This window comes from Tauraco erythrolophus, chromosome 8 (genome assembly GCF_009769465.1).
Source record: "Tauraco erythrolophus isolate bTauEry1 chromosome 8, bTauEry1.pri, whole genome shotgun sequence".
NCBI lineage: Eukaryota > Metazoa > Chordata > Aves > Musophagiformes > Musophagidae > Tauraco > Tauraco erythrolophus.
This window is the reverse complement of record NC_141472.1, coordinates 15429605-15456865: the sequence shown is the minus strand read 5'-3', so window position 1 is coordinate 15456865 and position 27261 is coordinate 15429605. Positions and strand designations below refer to the sequence as shown.

Below are 27261 nucleotides of genomic sequence, written 5' to 3'. Positions count from 1 at the left end.
GTACACTGATTGACAACGTTTTCCAAGTCAGACCATAGGAGATTCGGGTATCAATGTGCAGAGATACAGCAATTCCCATGCCTCCTCATCCCACCAAATGCAAACCTTCCCATTTCAATTTCTCCTGAAAAATATCACTCATTTCTCCCATCCCTCCACCTCCCCCATCTCTTTTATTTAAAGGCTGTCTTTGGGAGCTTGGTATTTTCATGGCATTTTAAACAGGGCTCAATGCAACTCATTTAAAAAAACAGTCAAATTGACATGATATCAGAGTTAGCCTTATAACAGAAGATTATGTAGTAGAGAGCTTCAGTTATTTATACAACAGTGAGGACATAACAACCCCCTACTAAATAATCACATTTCTACAATACATTCCATCACCTCTTGACTACTTTTCTCTTTACAAAACTATAACCTACATACAATATACACATTCGTATCGCACATACATCCCCCCCAATGCATATTTTTTGTGTGTATATATAATACATACATGCACACAAGCAGTCTAATTCTATTTATAAGTCACAGTGGGAATTCCTTTGTGAGGAAAGGAGGGGAAAAATTCCTGAATAAGACACTGTAGATTTCTAATGTTCTGACTTTTCAAATTCCAACTCACAGAGCTAACTGGAAATAAATACATTAAAAAAAAAGAAAAGGTCTTACAAACTTGTTTCACAACTTCCAGCTACAGTAGTTGGATTTTTAAAAATTTGATCTATTTACCCTGTAACTAAATTTCTAATCATAGGTACAAACCACGGATAAATTATTGCAGAATGTAACACTCAAAATAAAATTTAAAAAGAGTTATAGCAACGGTAATATAAGGGTTAAAAAGAGTTCTATGCTTTGTTGATACAGGATACCATTTTATTTTATTTATATATATATATATCTATATATAGATATAGATATCTGCAAGGTAGCAAAGAATAGCTGTACACCTTGACACGGCAAAGATCCAGTGTAAAAAGGTGCTTCACTAGTTTGTTTTTCCAAAAAAGCTTGTATATAATTTTATAGCTATTAAAAACACATATGCAACATAATTCATTACACTCAATACAGCTTTAGTATAAAACTTATAATTTATGAGGTGATGTTAATAGCATAAATTAATATACCATTTCTCTTAAAATCTACAATAAGTATTCTGAAAGCTCATTGGGGAAGGGTATCTTTAAATAAAAAGTTTAAAGCTGAGCGTGATGAAAAAGATTCTGTATGTTGAACTTGAGATGAGAGCCCCGAGAAGAGAAAGAGTCCCTAAGCCAGACACCGTGGACTATAAAACTGAACAAAGATTTCTACTTCTTGCGCTCTCACTTAGGTGACGCTCTACCTTAAATTATTATTTACTTTTAAAACTATTTAATTTTTTTTTTTGTTAACTGCCCTTATTTCCACAAGGAATCCCTGAGACATACCCAAAACTGTACAGTGAAGGTCATCACTGTTCAGAGAAACTGGTTCAACCCCTTCTGGTAGGATGTAGCTATTTTGCATGAGGATCGAACTGTCCATCACTTCAGAATGACCCTATTTGCACCAGAACCAACTACACTGTTTAAGACGCAGGTTAGAGAGCCATTTCAGGGTAGATCGGTCCACTCCAAGGTAGAAGCCAACGCCATCGCAGTTAGCTACATCAGAGCGATCTGCACCGAAGTTAAAGTTTTCCAGAGGATATCTGGGAACGTTACCTATCCAGAGTTCTCGTCCATGGGCACCGGCTGACAATGACAGAAAGCAGGTAAAACATTAGCACTGCTGGACCAAGTTCAACGCGCGTATGCGGTCGATACGGGGGTACTCTGGACATCTCACTGTGTGTGTGTTTGGGTGACTAGCAAGGGGGAGGAGTAGGAAGAATGCATTTTTCTACATCAAGTAAGTACAGTTTTAAGGTGAAAAGCCTAAGTTTCATCCTGTTCACTTCCAAACCAAATTCTATGAGCCAGAGAAGACTGAAAAGGTGCCAACACTTACTCCAAGGAGACAGCAAAAGAAAGCCTTCTCCAACTATTGCTGTCAATCTACAGCCAAGCCCAATTTCTTCTTTCACGCTTCCACTACCTTATTCCATAGTAGTCAGAGAAGGAGTATGTGAAAGCAGAATAAAACAGCGGAAAGCAAAGAACCCAACGACCATGAGAAGTAGCAGAACAGCAAAGGCAAAAAGATCCCAAAATAGTCAGTGTTTGTTTGCTTTTTTTTTTAATGGCTGAAGACAGGAGGGAAAAAAATTGTCCTAAGACACATCTTTTATAACTCCTCCTCCACCAAACTCTTTTTTCCCCAACAAGTGTTTTTGTCTGGTTTTAAAGACAAAACCAGAACTTTACCTGATAGAGCTAAAGTCTGATGTCCAGGCCTCTCCTAAAATCCAAGCTTAAGTTTAGTGAACGCAAATGTAGATTTTTCCACCAATCCTCCTTACTTTATTTGGGCTTGCGAGTATTAAAAAGAATAATTTAAATTTTCCTTCATGACTTTCTACTGATGCACTTCTCAAAAGAGGAACCTGTCAGAAGGTAAACTCTTGCTAAAAAAGCCTACACATTCACTGCTAGTGTGTGCACTCCCATGACCAGTGTTGTACCCTCAGCATCTAGTTCATGACATATGACATGCTGTGAAACATCATCTTACTCATGATCTGAGAAATACTTTGATCTATTGCACTGTCATTTTAGCATCCGAAATGCATGTTATGAATTGCAGGAATCTCTCCTCCTTCTCATTTTACAGTCAGATTCGATCAGGACCATGGAAGACTTACCGATTGGCATTACTTACATTGGAGAAGTATCTGAGAATGGAAGAATAAAAGAAAGCATGATGAAGAATGCAGAGAGGAAGGAAATAAGGGAGGTACAAGAAGCAGCCCACAACACCCCATCATTAAATGCTACCCAAGAGATCAGAAAGACCTTGTGACCAGAAAATCAGGAAGACCTAAAGATCTGGTCAGCACATTAGCCCCAAACTATTCCTTCAGTTAATGTTTCCACCACCACCGGACATGCAGCAGGCCTGCACAGGAGACTCCTTCACATGTAATGGTAAAAATACAAACGCAAAAAGAAACATCCCACCAGGGAAGCTGCCCAGACACCCACACAAACGCTTCACTGCAGAAGATCACGGCAGGTAAGTTTTCTCTTGTTTGTTTGCTGAAAGCACCTCCCGCCACCGTCCCTGTGCCCTGCAAGTCTTGAAAGATTTGACTGCAGGTAGCTGGCTCTTCTAAAAATTTTTCCCTCCTCCCTGCCCAAAGGCTCATACTGTTGGAAAATTCACCAGCGGATTCAGCTTGCTGCAGCACAAAGACAGGGTGGAATACCCCTGGAGCCCTGCTGAAGCCTACAGCGAAACGCAGCAGCCATGATGCTGCAGGAGCTCAGGCAGGAGCTGGAGTTCAGAAGCAGACTAACACCGCAGGTATGGAACCCCCAGGGCCAGCTTCTCAGGGAAGACACCTGTCCATTGTTTACTGTACTCCCTTTGTGAGACTCTTCTTTCTTTCTTGGCAAGCAGATTCAATCCCAGATGGTATTTAGATGTGGTAACAGCAAAATGAAGCTTCAAACTGAATTTGGCTACTGGTTTGCAGGTTCAGTCCTGGGCCCTTCGCCTTGGCCATGTCCCTGAAGCCAGTGACATCACACTGTGCCCAACACCTCACAACAGAACTTCCCAATTTTTCAACTAATACCCATCTCCACTGAAAAAAAAAAAAAAAAGCATGCTGCTTCCCTTGGCTTCTCTTTGCTATTATGGATGACTCTCTTCTGACATTTTTTCCCTTGCACTTGTATTCCAATACCATCTCTGATTTTTGCCAAGCAGGTGACAAGATTCTCGGGGCCTTCAATGCTTTCCAAATCTTCAGATCACTAACCTGCTCCATGAATCGGGAAATCTAGCTGTTGCCATCTTCTCCACAGTGCCTGAGGCTGACCTGCAACTGTGCTCCCTCTCAGCATTATCACTTTACAGCCTTTATGCCCAACCACAGAGAAAAGCATGCTACTAACAAGAAGGGAATTAAGCAAGAACCTGGAGGAACTGGAAGGCAGGAGGAGATGAAATGATGCATCTTTTCCATCTTCTTGCATCATATATAGATCTTCTTGTGTCATAGTAATTACAAGGCCAAAGAAAAAAAATCAACTTTGAGGTATTTAAGTGCATATGGCTCCCCTCAAAGTTGGCGTCAAGTCTTCCTAAGTGAAAGGAAATGTCAAAGCGTGTCTCAGAGTGTCTAACACACCAGGCCAGCATGAGACTGTTCCTGATGAGCCTCTGTACACTGTCAAAGTTCATCTTGTATTAAGTACTTTTGTACAAAGACTAATTGAGGTGCTATTATTACCAAAAATGATGTTACTGGAATTTTATACTAAGTCTAACTTTTTTTCAATTCTTTAAAACTCAAATCTATGTAAAGAAATTAACTTTTAGGTTGAACTAGCTGTATTCCATTTGTTAACATGTAAAGGGCATGACGGGTATCGACCATTTCAAATCAATGGACTAAAACTGCTACACTAGCTCTTTGGTGAAAGGGTGATTAGAGTGCTAATTGCTCTACGAGGAGATAATACTCAAAAACCTTCGCGAGAAAGCATGGATTCTACTCGGGAACCACATAAATAACAGCCTCGAGGATGACCTTAACCAGACCTGCAGTATTTCCCAGAGGAAGAGATGTGAAACATCTCTGGCTGCACATACCTCTCGGATTGGATCTCTCACATCCAACAGTAAGACACTGATTCACTGAAGTCAACAGGTTGTGTGGGTGTGGAAGCCCACTTGGAACGATCCACCTCGTAAAGCTAAGATGAAGATGAAGACCTGTAACTGCTTGGTAAGCTGTAACCATGAAATTGGTGGCTGTGAAAAACGGGGAGGTGAACTAGGAAAAGGCAAGAATGGTGGCCTATTTCAGAACTCTGTGTCAGACAGGACGGAGGGATTCCTCTTTCGAATGTATACAAACTGAAGTTTATTTTTTAAAAGTGCAGCTTTATTGCAAACTCAGTTTGCTCATTGAAAAATGTTACGTAGTCACTTTTCAGGGAAGAATCATCAAGGGGTATACGAAAATTGAAGTCTAAGCGGGGAAGAGAGCTGATATTCTAGGCTGCCTTAAAGGAATGGAGGTACATAACAGCCATTGATTTCAAACAGGAATTTCGGACCTGCAATGCTTTGAGACAGCTTTTGAAATTCCCTGTCTACATCAATGCTCAGATTAGGAGCTGGGTTCTGTTCGGAGTTAGACGAGTACAAACTCACAGTGACCTTAGACCAAAGAGCTCCTCCATAATTTATACCAACACAAGCAAGCAGAACTTGGCTCTCAGTTCCTCTTCTCCCTTTCCCCCTGCCATTTGCTAAGAAAGAGAAATGTGATGTGGGGCAAATACACTCTGCAGTATCTGCAGCTTCATTAAAGAGTTTGATGGGCACAAGAACGATTTCAAGACCAAAGCCTTGAAACCAATTTATAGAAATTAACATCCTCTAAAATGACATGAATACACAAGCAGATTACAGAATTAACCATTTGGTATACTAGTTCTCCACTCTTTTTCAGCCAGTCATCCAAACACATTGAAGAAGGTATATGGACACAACAAAAATAATTTGCAAATCAAACAGTTGTCTCCTCAACAAAGTATGGGGAACATAATACAAAAATAAATAAATGCCTTGTCAGACTTGCCTCATTTCACAATACCACTGGGCATTCCTCTATCAGCAGGACAATCACAAGCAGGATTTCAAAGGCTTCAATTCAACTTTTTACATGATTTAAAAACATTTAAATGTTACAAACATATTTAAATCACCACTTTAAAATATTCGGCTTATATTATTAAGATCTATTTTACCAAGTATGAAATAAGGACTTCATAACAACAGAAGCATGAAAAATCATTTTGTTTCCTCCACCTACACAATCTTGCAATTTCAGAAAAGGACATCAACATCATTCATACTCCTTTATATTTAAGGAGAACAAACCTTTCAAGAAAAGAGGGATAGTATGATTGCTATGATAGTAAGAAAACACAAGACCTATCAGATTTAAATTCTGTTCCTTAGCAAGATGGAAGGAGAGGTTTGGGTCAGAGATTTTGGTGTGGGCCTGACTGCTAACAAAATGAATTACTGAAGCAACTAAACTGCCTTTAATGATTCCTTGCTCAAACAAGTTATTAGGCCTCCCTATTACATGTGCTTGGTATCAAGTCTTAATTTCCTGAATAGGCTAGAATACATGCACGTAGGACATTCTACTGCAAAGTACAATGAAATTTGTCTTCTACAGTAAGAGACTGAAATGTGGGATTTTCTATTCTCTCTGATCTGCATCTCAGAAACAAACCAAGAAGAGTAAAGATTTCTTATATTAAGTAGGAGCTAATTTTACAGTCAAAGTCAGAGTACAGTAGCAAGTTTGAGCCCTATAAAGTCACCAGCAAATTCCTTTTTTCCCTTCCTGATAAAGAGATGTAGGTAAACACCTCAGAATTTCTGCTGCTGTTATATCTTGGATTAAAAAAACATAAAATATTTTTAAAAAAAAAATCTAAAAGATAGTGGACTATTTTCTTTAAGAACTGAAACTACTACCAAAAAGTCTGCGTACTGTCTTTAGCAGGAGGGCAGTGAAAGCAAAACTGTCCTGCAGACAGAAGAAATTCTTACCTATTTTGCTTTAGTGATTTCTCTTTTGTTTAGCCATGACCTGCTGACAGGTACCTGCTAGTTCCTTTCATACATTCAGCTTCCCATAGAGAGCATCGAACCCTACAAGTGTCAAAAAAACTATATGGCTCCCAGGGCAGAAAAAACTATCCAAGAAAGTCTCAGTGGCTACACATAATTTGAGAAACGCATCCATTTGAAACTTACCAAAGGGTCTGACCTAGACTTGTATGGATGGGCAGAATACCAACCAAATTCTTCCAGTTTCAGCTGGGAAATACCTGTCAGCCTGTCAGGCAAGGAGTTCTGGACAAAGCCACACTTGAAAAGGCAAATCATCGATGCTACAAGGCCACAATAATTAAGCAAGGGAGGGAATTTCTGCACAAGAATCTTCACTAATCCATGATCTATTTTAATCCTTCTGTTTTTCTTTCTTTCCCTGGGCTAACTTTGTATCAGCCTTCAGATTCTGGGAATCAGTCAACCGATCCCCTTGCTGCTCAATGAATTTAAAAATCATAATAATAATAAAAAAACGAAACAAAAATCAGCATGCAGTAAGAACAGTGACCAGTTCTGGAAGGGGACAACTCCCACCTCTTCATCAAAAGGAGGAAAGGAACTGCTGCTCCCTGCACCCCAAACACACACACGAACACAGAGGAGGTCAAGAGACTATTTTAAGAAACTTCCAAACTCATCCTTGAACCATGATCTTGATTTAGGACTTCAGTGCACCATTCTCAAATCAATGTGTGCAGCCAAGTTTTCCATGCCAGATGCTACCTTTGGAAAAAAAGGGGTTTTTTTAAAAAAATTAAAAAATCAAGAGACTTCTGCCCATTCTACCAGATGCTAATAGGATGGCAAGCACTGATCCGAACCCTAGGAAACAGTAACATGCATCAGTAATCTGAGGTATCTTCCCATTTCTATGTCTTACTGCCAAGATCAATTACATCCAGTAACTGTGCTGTATCCTTAAGGAATTATTGGGGAACGGTGAACCTGCCTGCAATAAATGAGCACCGGTGCGTAAAAAGCACATGTGAACGCTACAGCTAGGTTCACAGAGGGCTAATCCTGGTCAGTACTGAAGCAGGGGTTTTCTTCTCAACCCCCTCTTAAAAAAAAAAAAAGGGAAGGGAGGACAGAAAAAATAAAGAAAAAGGAAAAAAGAAAAGATAGAAAACACAGGTCCCCCATCTACCTGCACAGAGCCAGGCAGACAAGCTCAGTTGGAGGTGGTGAAGGGCGCGGATGCGTTATTGGTACTGGTAGCGGTGGCACCGGTTACTGCGAAGCCCGTGGGAGGAGCTATGGAGCTGTGGCTGGGCTGCAGGTCCTTGGGGATGCCACTGTGGGAGCTCAGCTGGTGCCCGAAGGCTGCGCTGAACTGAGGGAGCTGTTGTTTAGGGGAGGTGGAGGCCATGAGTTCAGCGGAGGCAGGACCCATGCCACTAAAACTGGTCTGCGGTAACCCCGGCAGCACACTGGAGCTGTTGGGGGTCACAGTGGCGAAGGCAGGCTGTGTGGTCTCTGAGTGCGAGGTGGTAGGTGGTGTGGACAGGGAGGTGGACAGGAGGTGTCCATCTGCACCGAGAAGGTTGCTAAACGGAGAGGGGTCCCCAAGATTGACAGGAAGATTTCCCCAGTGAGTTCTGGGGTTGACCACCCCGCTAAGTGGCACATCCAGCTGAGTTGGTAGCAAGTGCTGTGCCATCATGGGCATCTCTGCTGAGAAGGTAGCTGCCAGGTTATCACCAGAAAAGGATGTGGTGTGAGGGGATGTGATATGGTCACTGTAGGGAGACGGCACATGCTCACTATCATAATGGCTTCCATGGGGTGAGGAGTGTGAATGGTCACTGCTGTATTGCTGTCGTGAGGTGATCAGGTCATCTGCCTTGCTCAGCAGCTGGGCAGGGTGGGGCCTCTGGGAGGCATGGCTGCCATCATGAAGTCCATGAAACTGTCCTGGGAAGGCTCTCTCCCCAAGGCCACTCTGGCTTATCAGAGCGGCAGAAGTAAGGCCGACGTTGGCTGGGGCTGAGAATTGCCCCTGGATCTGCCCTGCCAGGGGCGTAGGTGGGTTGGACAAGGTAGCAGAACGGAGCAAGTTCTCATCCAGCTCCAGACCGGAGAAATTATCATGTACCATACGCCCATTCAACAGCTCCCCCAGATCCGTGTTAACCTCTCGACTCAAGGACTGCATTCCTGGAGCTCCAGCACCTGTAGAGAACACCCCTATCCCTCTATCTGACAGCTCCTGAACTGGCACACCATCTGTCTGTGTAAGTACTCCAATGGTACTCAGGCACTCGAGAGAAGTTACAGCCTGTAGGGCCCGTTCCAGTTCTTCAGCCTCTTCTGTAGTCGGAAGAAGATCTCCATTTTTACCTGCAGAAACAGGGACACCAGAAGTTAGTGCACTCCCTTAGGTGTGCCTCGCACTGGCACTCTAAGGATGCAGATGTACAGACAGTTCAGTACACAAGTACATTGCATGTTAACCTTCCAGAATGGCTTGTAGTACACAGAAAATTTCCTTCACCAGTGTTCACTAGGTTAAGCAAGGTAAGAAAAATGAGAAATTACATCTTCCTCTTCAATGGAATTCTCTCTCTCCGCCCTCCTCTTCCACATACTACAACACAAGACGCCTCCCAAACTCACTAGACTTAAAAAAAAAGCACTTAAATAAGATTTTCTTCAATGCTGCAATAACACAAATAGTTTACAAACTCCCTTTTACTTCGCACATTACAGCCTGGGCCTAAAATTTACAGTCAGTATAAGTTAGGTTAATTTCAACCCAAACACCATCTGATGTCATGTCATATCACAAAACGACCAAAGAAATCACATACTCCAACTCTGGTTGTTCTGATTTCTTTGTTATCTGTGATAGGTACAGAGTTCTAGAATCCAGAAATTCCGGCACAGTTCTGATCAAAAGCTAGTTTCAAAAATGTATTTAAAGATCTTATTCTCACTCTCTTCTCCTTTTATCAAAGGCCAACATTGACTGTGATTCCAGCCCCACTCAATGGCAGAAAGATGCCATTACTGAGAATACGCTTGATTAAACTGCAATACTGACAGATAGTAAAAACGTAAAATGAATTATTAAAATACTAAACCAATTAATATTTTCAGAGCAGTAATTATAAGAGCAAGCAGAGAACTACACACATCAGACTTCTTAAAGTCTGCTTTACTTCAGAGCTCACAAACAAACAATAGAGCAAATGCACACTTCCTTGTCTAGAAGTTATTACCTCTGTAGGAAAGCAAGCAACCCCTCAAAATGCATTTTAGAAACACTCACTTCTTCAGTTCACTGACTATGTTCACGCTAGCATAAAATAAAACAAAATAGTACCTTCAAAGAAATCAAAATCTTGCAAGTCATCGGGCAGCCGCGGCAGGACATCAGAGAAGTCCTCCTGATTCAATTCCAAGTCATGTGGAATGTCTGTGATTTCATTGGCGATATCATCAGGCAGCTCATCGGCACTCAGCTCTGGTGTGGAGGGGCTCCTGGACAGAAAGTACTGTTAGTCTACAGTATTCAACTCTGATTCCTCCAAATGACAACTACGAATGTATACGCATCTATAATGTGCGTTTCTCCACACCTTTCCCCCCCACTCCCAAATCATCTAGGAAAAAAAGTGCTTTTAGAAAGTTTCTTTAGGAATTTTGCACTTAGCCTATTGATTAAATACATAATATGAGACATCAGGAGCAAGACATTTTATTCATCAAACTCAATAACTGCTCAAATCTAAAATGACCCACTCTAAGGTTTTTTCAACAGTCACATGGAGATGAAATTTCTAGCCCCACTCCAGATGCTGATCAGCACAGCAACATCACACCTTTCTACAGTGCTCATTGACAACGTCCAAGCTAGCAGTGGGCAAAATGAGGCAGGGCTACCACTGACCGTATGTGGGGCATCTCTACTGGCAGTGAGACACTGGCAGGCATGGTGAGGTTCCCTTGGGGCACTGCAGGAGGAATGGGTTTCTGGGGCCGGCGTGGGCCTCGCCTTCTCTTCTTCTTGTGTTTTTTGGTAAGTGCAGGTGGCTTCGTTTTTTTCCTGGGTTTCCTCTGCTGCTGGTGCTGAACTTTACGGGAGCTGTCCCCTCTCAAGAAATTGTCCTTTGGGAAAATAACAACAGCAATGTCACCATATTAAGAACAAGTATCACTTTCCTTGCTTTTTTTCCCCCCTGGTCATTCTGCAGACATTCACATGTAATGCAAGACAGACTGCTAACTGACACTCAGGCAAGATTATGAAAATTAAGCTGTTTCCTTCCTCGTTGATCCCAATAGCAAAAATCACATAGACCAAATTATGAGGTAGGCTAAATAGGAGATCATGCAGTGTCACTTCAAAACTCATCATAGCAAACTCTAACTGAATCAATCAGTGCAAAACCATAACCTTTGACAGCATTCCTGTAAGTATTAAAGACAGAACGCTGCTGTGAGGTGGTGATAACGGGGATAGTGTGCAGCAGCTGAAACCAGCATCCTCAAGTGCCCACTGCCATAAAAGAGGGACAGCACTGAGGAAAAGGAATTAACGCTGTAGGACCAGGGTAAGGATGTGGGTAAACAACTAAGGCCTCATTGCTTTTGAGCAGTAATCACTGACTAATCAAAAAATAAACTGAACTATCATCAGTCTTCATACTGCGAATGGCAAAAGATTGTATGTGCTACAGAAGTAAACCTTGAGACACACACTGAAGACTGCCTGGGAGACGGGGAAAAATCTCATACAAATCTGTGTAGTGCAGACTCTCACATTTTAATCTATAAAACTCCATAATTCACAAGTATTGGGGAAGCTAGACAAAAATGATAGCAAAAAACTTGCAAAAAACAACAGGAAAAAAAAAAAGGCAGTTTTACACCTAATGCCTTGAAACAGAGGCAAGACAGAAATGGGTCTGTGAATTATCCTAAAAGTTTTGCTCTGGAAGATGGGAGACATAAAAGGAGAGCAGAAGACATCATCCTAATTTCTGCATTCTCTCAACTTGTAGCAGGCCACTGCTTTTCCTCTGGGATCCACAGATCCCTGAAGGAGGTTAAAGATAAATTCTAAGAGTCACTAAAAGGTAAATAAAGTAGCAAAACCATTATTTGTATGCTTGTAATTGTTATCTACACTTCCTCTAGAAAATATTTTGGGCCCCATGTACTGAGACTGTTGGAGATGCAGTGTTCTTACCATAACACACTCATACTATATTCAGATCCAAGGGCCAGGAGTAAGTCCAAACAAAACGACCACAGGATCTCTCGCAATGATTTTCTATTTCTTGATTCAAGAGAGGAATTAAATTTCTTCCAGTGAAGGAAATTCTCATGCACGCTTTATTACATCCTCAGAAGTATGTAAAAGATTTTCACAACACACTTGATACTAATTGGGAAAGTTTGGCAAGTATTAGCCTCTTAAGAAAAATAAAAGGAAATGAGCTTTTAAGTTCATAGAACTTAAGTTCTATGTTCATAGAAAGACTGGGGTTAAAACTTCTTATCATCCTAATACACAAATAATTACAGTTTTGACTTTGTACTTACCATTTTTTTGGCATGTTCTTCGCACAGAGGTGTCTGATGTGTAATGTCAAAAACTGGCACAGAGCACTGTTGACCATCTGCAAACTTGGCTGTGCAACTTGAGAAGAGCTGCTGAGAACGGTTCAATAAGATATCTGTGCATTTCTGCATCAGGAATAACACACGAGGCAACAATGGAGGAACGCCCTTTGATTTATCAAACTGATGAAGATCAGAGCCTTCAACTCTATCTGTCCATAGATGCTGTTTTTAATGAGTACCCTAACTTTGTTATTCAAGTTCAAAGCTAGACAAGGCTCAAACCCAACTTTTAAAAAGAAAAACTGCATTCATGCAGAATCTCTAATGATTTTATTATATATTGAGATAGTTTTATGGAAGCAGCCATTTCACTAATGAGTTCTTAGCAAAAAGAAGCCTTTTCCTGGAGTCTTAATCAATAGATCAATAGTAGCAGTTGGAACAGTGTAGTCAACAGGACTATTTCCTTACAGACTAATGACAATCCATACTGAAACATTAAAGAAAGAGTATTTCTTAATTCAATCTTTTAAGGTACATTCTTGGCATTTATCTTTAGAGCACAGACAAAGAAGTTTCAAGATCCTTCCTGTTCCTCTGAAAAAAAGATGTGCAATCAGACAGAAAGGTCAAGTAAATCCAAATGTAAGCTTGCTGAGATTTCCTTCAGAAAAATCCCCTGCAGGAGTGAAAATGTTTCCAGACTTAAAGCAAATCAAACAGATATTTCATTGTGTTTTTTCAAACAACATTAGAAGCTCCTTCCATCTTGAACAGTTCTCAGACCTCAAAATCACTATGTATGTTCAGAAAATGTTAAAACATAAAAGAAAGGACAAAGGAAATGAAAAATCTGCAGAACAGTCCAGATGGTTCTGACCCATCTGTCGAAGTCTACTAAGATTCTGCTCATTTTAGGAGAGACTATTTCCATTGAGAAGAAAGTGCAGAGGGAAAAAACGGTCCCGTATATAAAATCAATTCTCTGCTCTAGCACACCAAAAAGCAAGACCACTTAAACTTCAAAAAAAAAAAAAAAATCAGAATCATGAGGCAAATCCCAAACACAGCTGCATACCATGGTGCTCTCTCATAGAGAGGTTTTGAACTGCTCTGCGGACTACTTTTAAGGGGCCTGCAAAAATCAATGAAGAAAAACAAGTCATCTGCAAATCAAAAAGACTGAAAAAGTGCTACAGTCTGATAGCAACTGGAACAGACAAGCTCTAGACACTTAAAATACCAAAACCAAAAGTTCCGATAAAAGAAGTCTCTCCAAAAGTGCCAACAATTCCTCAGCTAAAAGTAAAAAAGACAAAGTCTGAAGAATTCTTAAGTATTCCAGGTCACAAGTTTGCCTGTTTATAGTCTTTAGAATCAAACCTCACATCTAATGTGCTCCCTCCTTTCTGCGACCTTCATGCATTGGCTCTTAACATCCTTTTCAGGCTTTGCTTGAAATCCCCAGCCCTGGGAATTCTTCCTCGTCTAGAACTTGAATTCTGTGACTCCTTCTATTCTGCTGCTTTAAACAATGCAAATGCAAAACATCAGATTTCCGTCTTTCTAGTCAGTGTAAACCCTCTTTTTCCACTGTGTAAAAACTTGTTCCCATAAACCCTTCATAGGTAGGTAGTCCATAGGAACCTACCAAGAACTGTATGAAAGACATGAGGCTGAAAGCCACATGGTCTGTACCAAGCCATCCGTGAAAGACAACAATTTTTGTAAAGGCTTCTTGCACCTGCTAAACACAGCTTACAAAGTAAAATGATGCGATTATGATAGATACCAGTGGCAAACTACTTATCTTCACTGTCTACAGACCCAAGTCACACAGACAAATTAAAAGCAAAGTACTTGATGATACACTAACAAATTGATGTTTCTTTGTGAAAACACATGTGTCAATGCAAAAAAATAACTAACAAACAAAAAACCCTAAACCAGAACAGCTTCCATGCCCGAATGCAACTTCCAAAGAGTTAAGAGGATACGCTGAAAACAATGCCTGGTGAATGGAAGGGCCTTGTTAGTGCACTGTTCTCCTTTCGAAGTCCCAGTACAAGTTGTTGGTTCTGCATCTCTCTGCCTCGCTTGGCTTGTGCTGAAAAAAACAAAAAAGCATAAAAGTTTAGAGAAGAAAAACCCAGTCTGAGGTGGTTACTTAGCACAACTCTTGCACTGAACGTGGCACAATAGGATGAAAAATTGTAACACACGTGTGTGTGTCGTGATCCAGATGGGTGCACACTACTACCACGCGCTACACAGGGATACAGAATAAATGTCAATGACAGGTGAAGGTGTGACTGCAGTAACAGGATTATTGCTTATTTCACAGGGCCTTAATTTTAATGAGAGGTGTTGTGTGCTACTACCATGTAAATATCACAACACCCTGCAACAGAGCCAAGGTCAGCAGTACATGAGTGCCCACACAGGTGACCCTTAAAATGAGGTCAATCTTGAGAACACAATGTATTGGATATGCCTACATGGGCAGTCAAGTGCACTTCCAAGCCTGTTCATAAATCAAAACATGCCGAGCATCCTCAGAGCTGACATGCAAGCATGTGCTCAGACAAACTTCAACTGAGCTCTGGAGTGGCAGAGCCTGAGCGTGCTCAACATGGGTAAAAGCTCTCCTTCAACGTGCTACAGCCCAATCCACCAGCAGGTGCCCGGAGCTGAGCGCTTCCTCAGCACAGCCTCAACACCTTGAGCCTGAGCTGCAAGCAGGCGACCAGACAGCAGTGTGGATGAGTACTGCAAGCATTACACAGCTCGCTTGGTGTTAGCCTGCTCTTGAGGCATTTGTCACCTTCGTGTAGACAAAGCTGGCGATTCCAGGGCTGAATTTCACCTCTGTACACGTTGTTTTCTAGGTTGACAAAAAGTTGTCTGTAGCCTGACTGTTTTCCTTCAGCCATTTCTGTCATCGACTGCACTTTGACTGAGCAAAGTTTTAGTTAGAAATATTACTCCTGCGAAAAATTTCATAACTGAAAAGACTGTGGTTACCTAAACTAACCAGAGCAGTGATGATAGGCGTACCTGGCTTTGCCAGTCTATCCAAAACAATGTAATCTTTTTTGCATAATAAAAAGCAAAAATAATGGAAAAAACCCCAAACAAACAGCAAGAGCTTGCCAGTTCTGGCAAGGTTTTGCCTATAAGTTTAAGTTTGGAGACATTTAACCAACTTCGTAAACGAGCAATGCACCTCTACATTACACCTCCGAGCAGCTCTCCAACATCACTCCACCTCCCCAACAATAAACCTTCCAACTGTCATGAACCACAGCCCACTGTCCACAAGAAAAACCATCCCATAACCAGAACATACGCTCAGCATCCTGCTCCAGCCTACCTCTCATGTTAGTCTCCCCTACCCCCCATACTCACGCATCCTGTAAAGCAAAACCACAACAGCAAAAGGATGCTGCTGGTACCCCAGACATAACGCCAGGGTTCAGACTTACTCTGTTTCTGCACAAGTATGAATCAACCAACTCTCAGTATGCTGAGAGCTGCAGGGATGTTGACATTATCTAGAAAGAATTCCCACAGAAGGTAACCTTCAGAGTTGTTAGAAGATATTTATTTTGTTGCCAAGTTTCATTTAATGTTAGATTGATTTAAATCTAACAAAAAGCATAAGCTTAGGTTTGATTTGCTGGGAAGAGAATTAAGAGGCGGTACAGACATTTCAGAATAAGCTGTCTGAAAAACGAAATCTGAACTGAAGCAGTGAACTGCAGACCAGACTGCACGCCTTCTAAAGAACTGGGCTTAACGAAATACCAGATATTTGAAGGCAGTCAAAATACATAGATTAATTAATAAGAATAAATTTTAGCAGGCCACTAACTTCCCTTGTGACATTTCAGAAATTGGGCCCAGATACTGCCGAACAATCCACATTTTAAAACACAAAGCTGGAGAATGCTTGTCTTCATGGAAAACGTCACATGCCATGTTTGTTTTACTCCACTGATAGGCATTTACATGTCACGGTTTTTCTGCCTCATGCATGTCTACCAGTTTCAGAGTTCAGTATTTCAGCGGTTGGACACTCTGCCCATCTCCACCCTGCCCAGACCCCAGGTTACTGTAGTCACAGGGCAAGGTCTAACCTGGTACGAGCGCACGCAGCTCTTCGCAGTTCTTGTATCAGTTGCCCAGCACGCTCCGGCTCTCTGCTGGCTGCCTGCAGCAAGGCTTTCCGGAGTGTATGCCGGCATTTCTTCTGACGAGATTCTGCCCGCTCCAGGCGGCAGAGGTGCTTGTATTTCTGCTGAAAGTAAGTGCAAAGTCTGGTCACCCTGGAACTCCTGTCATCTGCATTGTCATCATCGGACCTGAGGAAGGGAAAATAAAAACAAATGGGCTTTAAGTATTTTTTTTTTTCTAAGGAAGCTAATTTGTTATTTTAATAGAATTGTTAAATTGGCAACCATCTTCTAGCCCCACAAACATCCAAAGGCTGAAATCAGGCAAGGTTGTTTGAGAAATGGTAAGAGCAAGATCTCTTTTGAATTCTAAAGGTGCTTACCCTTCTTAGTATGTCATTATTAGAGATTACATCAATTTATCATCAAGTCTGACACATTTAAATGTCTGAAGCCTGCTGTTCAAGAAAAAAAAATCTATACTGTTAACCTTTATTTACTGTAAATGTCTCAGCAAATGAGACAAACTCTTAAATCAAAGTGCAATTAATAGAGAAGATAAAGGTGGGGAACTATGTAATGGAAATTTATTGAAGAAAGGTCATGCTGGAGAAGATGGTCAAATTCTAACAAGCACCAAAACTGCTGACCTTTTTCAATTCCTCTTACTTTGCCAGGTGGTGTTTTCCTTCCTAAACCAAAATGTACACTCACACAGCTAGCAGCTGATACTGCTTTCCCCTTGCTGCAGAGTTGAAGTTGAGTTACGGTGCAGCCATGGAGAAGAAATTCACATGTAACTCCAAAGCTACTGAGGGGAAAATCAGACCAGGGCTAAGCAATGACCAGAATGAAGGATTGATCCAATTCCTTGTTTGCTTAAGAAAGCCTTTTCCCATTTATCTTGGCTTTCCAAATGTCCAGGCACATATTAACAAGACCATCAAACCATGTCAACACATTCAGTTAAATGAAGTAAAAATTGTGACACTTAATAAAATCATCACTGGGACTTAGTAAAACAACAAGGTCCATGAAGCTACCAAGAAGTCCTCCACTACAAGCACTGGTTTGCAGAATGATTTTTTTGTTCATAGAGCAACAAAGAGCATGAATAGAACCTAAGCAAAGCAGACTTTGTTCAGTTTTTCCTTACAGAAGAGAGAAACTTTTTGCTAACTTTCCTATCTGTAAAACCAAGGAGGGGCAAGGGGAAGGAAAAAAGTCTGAACAAATGAAGCAAATCAAAAGCTCCCAAGGGTCAGGCTGCAGAGCTCAGCCAGCGAGACTGAACAAGCTGACATCCAAACCTGCACATAGCAGAGTGGACGACAAATAGCTGATGATAGAAGAGATGCAAAATACCAGCCATGGTATTTATTAAATAAAGTAAGATCCAGAAATGCAGGCAGAATAGCTGTTTCTGAAAGGCAATATGACTAAGACCTACCTTCCTTTCTGGAAAATCTTATTCCATTCACGCAGGCTAAATTTAACAGACTGCATCCATCTCCACTAAGGCTGCCCACAAAAACTCCACAGGAGCAAACAGCCTTGACACAAATGCACATTTTTATAAAGTTTTATGTAAAGTCAACCACACTACGTATTTTGTTTGTTAAAAGAGACTACAGATTATTCTCTAAAAACATAATTTAAAAATAATTACCCTCTCTAATTAAATGCGTAGTAGCAAATACAAACTATTACAAATATTTAACGTATATAATGTTTAAAATATTTTCACACTGAAGATGAAATGAAAATACACTTTTAAGATCTCTTAGGAAAGAATGCCTACTGGAAAAACCAACTTGTTTAGAAAAATTTAAATGTGTGCTATTTAATATAGATTTTCTTTTTTCTGATATATTAATAGAAAACAGGAATGCACAGATGGGATCAGTCAGATATAGGTAGGTCTAAGACCTTAGGTATTTCATTACTGCTTTGGGCCAAGATTTTTAAGTAAAGTTCCAGACATACTGATTTAATTTTAAATATGGTTACAAATTAACTTTCAGAAAAGACAGGAATAGTCTCTTAGGGGAAAAAAGTTTTTTTTCTGTGTGGAAAGTGTTTTTTAATGCAAATGTCTCTATATTTGAGACTTTTTGCTTCCCTCCTATTGAAATAGACAGGAAAAAAAAATTATTCATATGTTACAATATTTTGAACTGCAGTTTATGAGATCATTTTTTAAAAGTAGATGAAGACATATTTACAAGAGGCAGAAAGAAATTATGCCTGCAGTGGATAAGGGTTGATTTGGAGGCAAACAGTTTCTAAAAGCCAATGCAGAATTCTGTTTCCAGGCCAGTTAGATTAACCAAAATATGTATTGTAAGTTCAAAGAAATCTAGAAGTATTGCAATTACATCTCCTTTTTTTTAATGCTACGCAAGTACTGAAATCAAAAGGTCATTTTATTGTTGTCCTTTCATAAACAAGTTTACCAACTTCTATTTAGTTTATTCTCTTAACTGCACATATAACTTCTGAAGTTCACCTTATGCGTGGCATTTCATTTTTTAAAAGATTTCTGAAAGTGCACGCAAACCATTTGATAATCCAAAATGCTTCATCCCAACCCTTCCCTTTAAGATTGTCATGTGTAAACATCAGGGGAAGTATTACTGAGTGTTCATGAAGAAAACAAAAGCGGCACGAAGCAGCAGAAAGGAAGAGCAAAAGGGCAGCGGGAGCAGCCAGGGACCATCAGGGAACCAGGAGAACATGCTCTCTACCCTGAGACACAAGAGCAACTGTACTTCAAAACCCTCTGTAAGGAGGGATTTGAAGAACCTTCCCTTCTTCCCTTTAGTTCTTCTAGTTACTGGGAGTTACTAAATCCAACTTTGATAATACAGTGTTGATATTTGCTCCTTTGAGTGAGCTGGTATGAGGAGGGACTCCAATCCTCACACTCCCTTTTCAAACTCGTTACTTGAAACACCCACTTTATCTGTACTTCAGCGCAGGAAATGAAAAACTACTTTGTTTTACAGTCATTTGTTTTCCAGTACTTTCTAAACTACAAGACCCAGTAATCAAATCATCTTGGGAGAAGCTCCACTAATCTGCAGAAGAGAACAGCCCCTGCTTTCCCTCCGAACTGGTGCTCCAGCAAGGAATTCCTGCCACCCCAGCAGCCTTCCCCACCAGCCACCCTGCCCGCACTGCGCCCGCTGCCAGCTCCTGTTTAACTCAAACATTTGTGCTTGCCTCGAAGCGCTGCGTCCTAGAATCCTGCGACCACAGGAGCCCTATTTTTCAAAATTAAAGGACAGAACAATAAAAGCAAACATCTGGCCTATGCTTCCACAGATGACTGCAACGATGTGAAATTTACAGATTAGAAGGCCAGAAGGCAAGTGAACTCAAAAACGTATTACTATTAAGGCATTAATTTTAAACCAACTTGGTGAATTTTTGAGAGAGCAGAAGAGCAGCTACAGTACCACACAAGAAGTTCAACAGAAAGTCAGAGGATTCCCCTCACAATCACTCAACCAGAAATGCTGAGAACAAGCTGTCCAGTAATGCAGAAATTAACTGCTTGCTTTCTTTTACTAATCTGTTCTGAGAAGCATCCCTCCTGCTGTCTTCCACGGAGTCAAATGGAGAAGGACAGAATGCAGCTAGCTGGTGGACAGTTATCCCTTTCACACAGGGACAACAAGCTCAGACACAAAGGAACAGAGAAAAAATAGCTTTAATTTTACTATGAAAAACAGTAAGTAAATTCACATAGATTTAGGTATGTGACTTCAGAATCTACAGGTTTTGGGAAACAATCTCCATCAGTTTTCTGTCAAAATTAGCCTTCAAAAAATTCAGAGTCATAACAAGTCATTGGCTAATTTAGGAGCCACCAGTCTGCACCGTCGGATAAGCAAGACAGAGTCATTTTGACAAATCGAATCACCCAAGAAATAGTCTGAACTAATTCATCCTCAGTAGCAGATAGACTACATGGCGAAAGCATCAAAGTGAAACATTTCAGGTAGAAGAAATCTCTACTGAAGCTTGCAGAATAGCAATTAAAGTTTTAGAAGGCTGACATCAAGTGAATGTATCAATGTTTATTCATAAACAAAATTAAGAAAGTTGTTGAAGAGCTAACACTGGGCAGGCTGATAGAAGTAGAAAAGCAGTCAGTACCATACAAAAAATTATCCATCATGATTTAGTCAAGACAGTGTTTAACTGAAGTGCATAAAATGCTAGAATAGAACAGAAAATGTCAAGACAAGGTATTCTTTTCTCTCAGTATGTGGAAAGAGTAGGAAGAATCCAAAGGAAGTTAAGACAAATAGAAGACAAAAACACATAGAGGTGACCTTTATGAGTTGGCAAAAAAACAGGGATCTATGGAAGAATCAGATCAAATGTCAAAGAGAGAAGAGTGTAAGGGTAGTTTTTTAATAGATATATCTGCTTTGAAAATTATGTATGATTTAAAAGGCTGAAAGTCTGTTCATGTTTTCCCAAAACAGTTTATTTAAAAGTTGCCTTTTAAGTTAAAACTGATGTTTCTGAAAGCTCACTTACTTTCTGACTGCTGATACCCTAATAAACAATGGACATTCATAACAAAAAAAAAAACCACTTTCTTTTAAAAAAGTGAAATCTACACATTGCTATTAAGTTTGATTCACTGAAGGCTCTCAGTATTTAGTATCCTGGTGTCTGTCCTGATGACAGAGATACAGCTTTGTTGTTGACCTTGGGGACAATCTTTAGAGATGGTAAGAAGTTCCGGTAAGTTTCAGGACTTCCATGTAACACTAGAATAAGGTTTCATTAACATCATTACTCTAACGTGATATTTAAAAATTAAACAAATGGGAGAGAGTTGTTGTATTAGAAAGTCCAGTTGCATAAGGAAAGAGAATCATGTTATAGAAACAATCAAACTTTACTGAGACCCCAGTTTCCTTTTGTTATCAACATGCTTCAGTTTCGTCATAACACTAAGATTGGGATGATTTGTTTTAACTTTGCACTTTAAAATTTACATAATAGACATACATTATCATATCCTGCCGCAAGTTCAGATTCACGACTTAGCAGCGTATGGAGAACACTATAAGCCTTTCTGTACCAGCAGCTAATACCTGCTCTGTTTATCCCTTCAATCACATCACTTCCTTTCAATATTCCCAACCACTGGACACAGGTTTATTCAATATTCAATTATGAAAAGAAATGCCATGCCCTTAAAAAAAAAACACATTAAAGCAACATCCTGTACAATTACCATAAGGACTAACGAGTAAAATGTATCAAGTCTACTAACAAAGTTATTCACAAATAGCAGGAAAGACAAGAAACCAATAGCAACTACCTTCACTTGGTTCTAAATCAGGAAATACCTCTGCTTAGCAAGGCACACAAATTCATGAATAAATCCCACAAAACCCAATTAAATTTAGGCAAATAAGCTTAAATTCTTTCCTGACGCATCCTTCTGATAACATACGGCACAAAGGCATCTAAGTTAGCTGCAAACTGGGACAGAAGGTGACAAGCTGTTTCATAGCTCTTGCAAACAAATGAGTTCAAAAATCCTTTGTTTCAGCAAAGCACTTGAATAAGTGCTTAGGTTCCACTGACTCCACTTGAAGTGAAGCTCACATTTACATGATTCCTTCCATCAAGGCCAGCATGAATACTGAAGAATTATACTCACTCATGTCTCTCATAGCCGAGGGTTTCTCGGACAGACCACGCAACCTGGTAAGGGGAGGTTTGCTCTGAATCCTCCAGCTCTTCTCCACTGTCTTCAGACCAATCCAGCCCTAAGGGAATTGAAAACATGAACACTGGATCAAAAGTGTATCCACCTCAATTAAGTCTCTGAGCAACCTATGGCACAAAAGATGAACGTGTAGTATCGTCACAAGCATAATTATGTTTGATTAAATCATATAATATTCTCAATTACACAGGAAAAGCTACATTAACAGCCTCATTACAGTGTGCTAATAGCATGCACTGATTTTTGTCAAATTTGAGTTTTCCTTTTAATATCTTTACTGGCTTCTTTATACATAAGCAGCTTTCTTACCCACAGAAAAATATCACAAGCTTTCATACCAAGTACATGGAATCTTTAGAGACAAGGTAAGAGAGAAGTCCCTGCCACGGAGAACTGACTGCTTGGCAATTTTTAATGCTATATGATCTAAATAGGCCACTTTCATTTCTGTTTATATTCTGATCCCCGCTCTGTGCCAAAACACAGGGAGAACAGAAAAACCTAAGACAGTGCAGAATGGACAGAGGTAGATACACAGCTACACAGGATGTTCCCCTGCTCAGTCTCTGTAACTGCCTGTCAAATGCATACATTAGCATGAAAAGAGAGCTAAAGAGATGCACACACTCCTGCGCTTCTACTAAGCAGCATGCTTGAGCTTAATGACGATGCAGTAGGATCAACTTATGGTATGCACCAGCAGGCTCAGTTAGTTGTGCTAAACACAATCGTTGAACAGGACAGCCAGAAAGAGAGGCCACTAAGTTCTCAACTGGAACATTACTACTTTTTCATTTTCTTGGGTGCTCCTTGAAAATAGAGCGGTAGTTGAGATAGAGTTAAGGAGCACTTTATTTTTGCTAAAAATAAACTGAACTACTATATCTGAGATGCTTCTCAAGTCAGATGCTTTGAATTTGGGAAATGCACCAGTACTTGGTCACCTACTTTCAGCGTTAGAGACACACACACACACTTGGAATACAATCATCAGAGGCACCTTCGTCATTTAGAAGCAACACTTTTAACATAAACAAGAAATATGAGAAACACTATTTTTCAGGAACTTCAGCATCCTGAAAATTCTATTCTTTGTTCCTATTTTGAAGATATGCATTTGAACTAAGTTAAGGTATCTTAAGACATTTTATAACATCCCAGAATTGTACTTCCAATTTACATCTTTTTTTACTCTTGTCCCTTCCATAAAGGAATGGAAAAACAACTCCAAACCTTGGACAAAGATGCCCACAATTGATATCATGTAACAAATTATTTACCTAAAGTTTAAAAATAAAATCAGAGGTCATGCTGTTTTGCTTCTAATAGGCACTGCAGAAATGAAGAATAAAATCTAATCCAGATTCAGCTATACTCACACTGAAGACTGCAGTTACATTAATATCCAGTTGCATGGCTCTGATGTAGGTACACATAAAACCGGCTGCACCTTTTTAAAGATTCTGTGCAGTCATCTCTAGTGCTACTCTATCATAAAACAGAAATCCTGAAATTCTCTGAACTGGCTAATTGGCATTTAATATTAAGGTATATTATGAACAAATAACAAATATATTTTCCACTCTCCAATAATCAATATGTGAATTCTGTTACTTTGCCAAATATAAAATGTTCTAATTGCATACACATACAGTTACATATCTGCATAACCTTACATTTACAGGTGTAATCAGTTCTTTTAGTATGCTTCTTTTTTAGGAAGATGTATTCTCTTCAGTGTAAATACCACTTGATATTGTAAAACATTAAACACAGAAAGTGATCTTTCTACAGTCTCAAAACGCAGGTCACTTTCTAAGCTATTGGGGTCTGTGACTCTCCGAAGTGCCTCTGGACTTGCCATTCCTCAAAAGACCTGCATTATATGTAGGATCATCAAAGCGGTTTTCTGAAGAACAATGTCCTTTGGAGACATGCTATGGGATGCTAATTATCTTCTGAACAAATAGTCAAGCTATCCCATGAGTGACAAAGGGCAGATCTTAACAGCAAATTGAAAAAAGGTTAATTGAAATAGCAAAAATTACAGAAGTTCGCAATTAAATAAGATGTTATATGAAGAACATCCAGATTTCTTTGAATTTTTTTTTTTTAAAAAAAACATGAATGGCATTCCTGCTCTAATATCACACACCAACTCCTGCTTCCCTTTTCCCTGTCAGTATTTTACTTGTTAGAAAAGTACAATCTAAAACTAAGTGGAAAAGTAAGGTAGCTTCGGAGGGGGAGGGAGATAACAAGGACAGACAGGTGTACCTAGGTCTGTATTCACAATTGGACAAATAAGCCACACAGTCAGCTGCCTTTTTAAAGCTTTATAGAGTGCTACCGCCATGGCAGCACGTTGGTTATATTTCCTCATATTTTCACAAGCAGCACTTGATTATTACGGTTTCTAGATAGTAAGGAGGAGACTATTCCTGCACCGGTACGTGGACAAGATTCCACTCCTCCAGTTACCTTCTGTAATGGCACTGCCCTCCCACAGCAGTCTTTTGCTTTTGTTCCTTCACATTCTGTATAAGCCCAGAAAAGGCCCATTCAAGTAAAATTCTCTTATGTTCCAATTTTGCCAGTTAAGTCAACTGGAAATCTGGATCTGCACAGAACGACGGGCCAAATCTCCGAACTTCTACTTGCACTCATTTTGTAAGGTGCACTTGCCACATATTTAACATTCAATCTAACCTTGTTCATTCATGTAGGTACAGCTGGTGCCACCTTTACTACTCAAGCTGCAAATCTGTACAATGTCTGTATCATCCAAACAATGTTTTTTACACCTCAGTTTGATTTCTCAAACAGTTAACAGGACATTAAGAAGAATAAACAACCAAAATGCCATAAACCATACACAATGGCTCCTGGCATTCCCTTCATACAGAACAGGGATAAAGAAAACACTAAGAGATTACCCAGTTCAGGGTTATTTTGTAAGGATCACCCATAACAGAGGACAGGCCTAGGAAGACATTCCCCTTATGTCTTTTGGTTTCAGGTTAAAAAGTAAGCAGGCAGTGCATCTATTATCTACCCACCTAAATGTGGAAACAGATCAGTGTCCAGCTGCTGTTTTCGAGTGCACAGTTTCACCAGTCTCTGTAGCCGGCTCATGCAGGACAAGTGTGGAGAGAAGGCTGTGGCTTTCATGAGGACCCGGTCAGTCCTTGGAGGGTCCGTGACAGGAGCCCTAGCAGGTGGCAGGAGAGGCAGAGGTCTCTTGCAAGACAACTGCCGGGCTTGTGCTATAGTGTGTGTGGTGGGTGCCACTCCCTGCATTGGTAGGCTGGTGTTCGGAGGTTGAGGTGACTTGCAGACTACGCCCTGCGGTAGCCCTGTCGGCTTTAACGAAGCTGATGAAGGTGGCAGATGGGAGTGCTGCTGCTGCAGAGGCTGCTGCTGCAAAGGTGCAGGAAGGGGGCTAAAGTGCTCTTGGCGAACTTTTAAAATCTCTGTCTCTCTCTGGCGCTGCCGGTTTTGAGCCAACTTGCTCTGCAACTTTTTCCTCACTGTTGCCCCTTTCTTTAGGTCATCATCTTCCTCGTTGAAAGCAAAGGGGTCTTCTAATTCTGCCTCCAGGTAGTGGAGAGGAAGCCTAGCCCCTGGAGGGGAGAGGGACATCCCATCCAGTCCATTGGGCATCTTCAAGGCCAAGGTGGGCACTGCCAGACTGAAGGCCATAGCATCCATCTGATGCCTGACCTTTACCTCCTCTATGGGATCATTCTTTTTCTTCCTCTCCTTTTTCGGTATAAAGCCAAGTACCTGCAGGTGGCTGTTGCAGTACCTTTGAAAAGTAAAAGCAGTCAGTCATTAATTCAACTCTTGTAAGTAAAATTTGAAGAAAACAGACGTCACTAAAGGGAAATCCACATGCACCCATCTCGTGAATTTAGATGGAAACACAAGAGGTTTTATAAGAATTGTACACAACTGCTTCTAATACAGCAGATACCTGTGGTGTTCCCAACCTGTAAGAGAAAACAAAACTTATACACATAAGTGACAATTTGTAAGCTTAAGATACAAAAGTCTTCATTCATTATTCATCGGAGATTCACTCACAACTATTCAAAATGTTTACTCTCCAACAGGGTAAATACTTACAAAACAAAGCAAACAAAAAAAATGGACTGTCTGATACATAAAAAAGTGAGAACTCAAGCCATCAGCTCTGATCATTCCAAATGCTCCCAAGAAAAAGTACACCGAAGACTACTTCCTTTCATTCAGCTGTTCTTTCACTGGAACTAGTTAACATTTTAATCAACAAACATATTATGAATTTCACTGTAGTAGGGAGCAGTTTCTTATATGGACAATCTCACTAGAGATACCTGCTGAGAAGGGTCACTATTCGCACTTAACAGCAAGTGGCATAAATATTTAAATTGTTTTACTAGTTTAATATGACAAATTCTGTAGCCAGAGGATTAGCTGCATGATCTTCAAACAAAAATCTAGTTTAAAAGAAATTCTCTGCTGCTAGAAAATGTTTACACAATGCCAGGAATATGTATACATACAATCCACAAACATGGATTTTAAGCTTTTCCAATATAAAAAAGCTTTTAAAATCATGCTATTAAAAAAAAAAAAAAAAGAAAAAACAGAAAAAAAAAAGGAAAAATGGATCCCATCTATAACCTGCAGCTTACAGATGAAAACAAAGATATGAGGAAAAAGGGATGTCTATATCAAGGTATTAATGAACAAGATAAGGACATACCCGTGAAGGTATTCATGGATATGAATAAGGACAAGATACAGAAATATACCACGAAGGTATAAAATCTGATCAGTATGAACCTGAGAAAAGTAAGGTTTGTTGAACAAATAGGTTAAAATTAAATTATTCCTGGTCTTCATTGAGAAAAAATAACAGAAAAGCCCAAACCAAACCCCCCAAAAGGTTTAACACTTCAG

General features: G+C 40.1%; 1 protein-coding gene across 3 annotated transcripts in view; it reads right to left on the bottom strand.

Annotated features, from left to right (window-relative positions):
- Positions 1-6611: 6611 nt before the first annotated feature.
- INO80D (INO80 complex subunit D) overlaps positions 6612-27261 on the bottom strand; it is a 34690-nt gene continuing 14040 nt past the window's right edge. For 2 of the 3 annotated variants that reach the window (XM_086616146.1, XM_086616147.1), the window contains exons 5-12: positions 25374-26122; positions 22246-22354; positions 16515-16739; positions 14373-14482; positions 12355-12488; positions 10697-10914; positions 10130-10287; positions 6612-9144 (exon numbers count right to left, since the gene is read on the bottom strand). In XM_086616146.1, the coding sequence (XP_086472272.1) occupies positions 7976-9144; positions 10130-10287; positions 10697-10914; positions 12355-12488; positions 14373-14482; positions 16515-16739; positions 22246-22354; positions 25374-26122 (2872 nt within the window). In that variant the 3' untranslated portion in view covers positions 6612-7975. The remainder of the gene's footprint in view (positions 9145-10129; positions 10288-10696; positions 10915-12354; positions 12489-14372; positions 14483-16514; positions 16740-22245; positions 22355-25373; positions 26123-27261) is intronic. The other variant, XM_086616148.1, reaches the window with a different exon arrangement.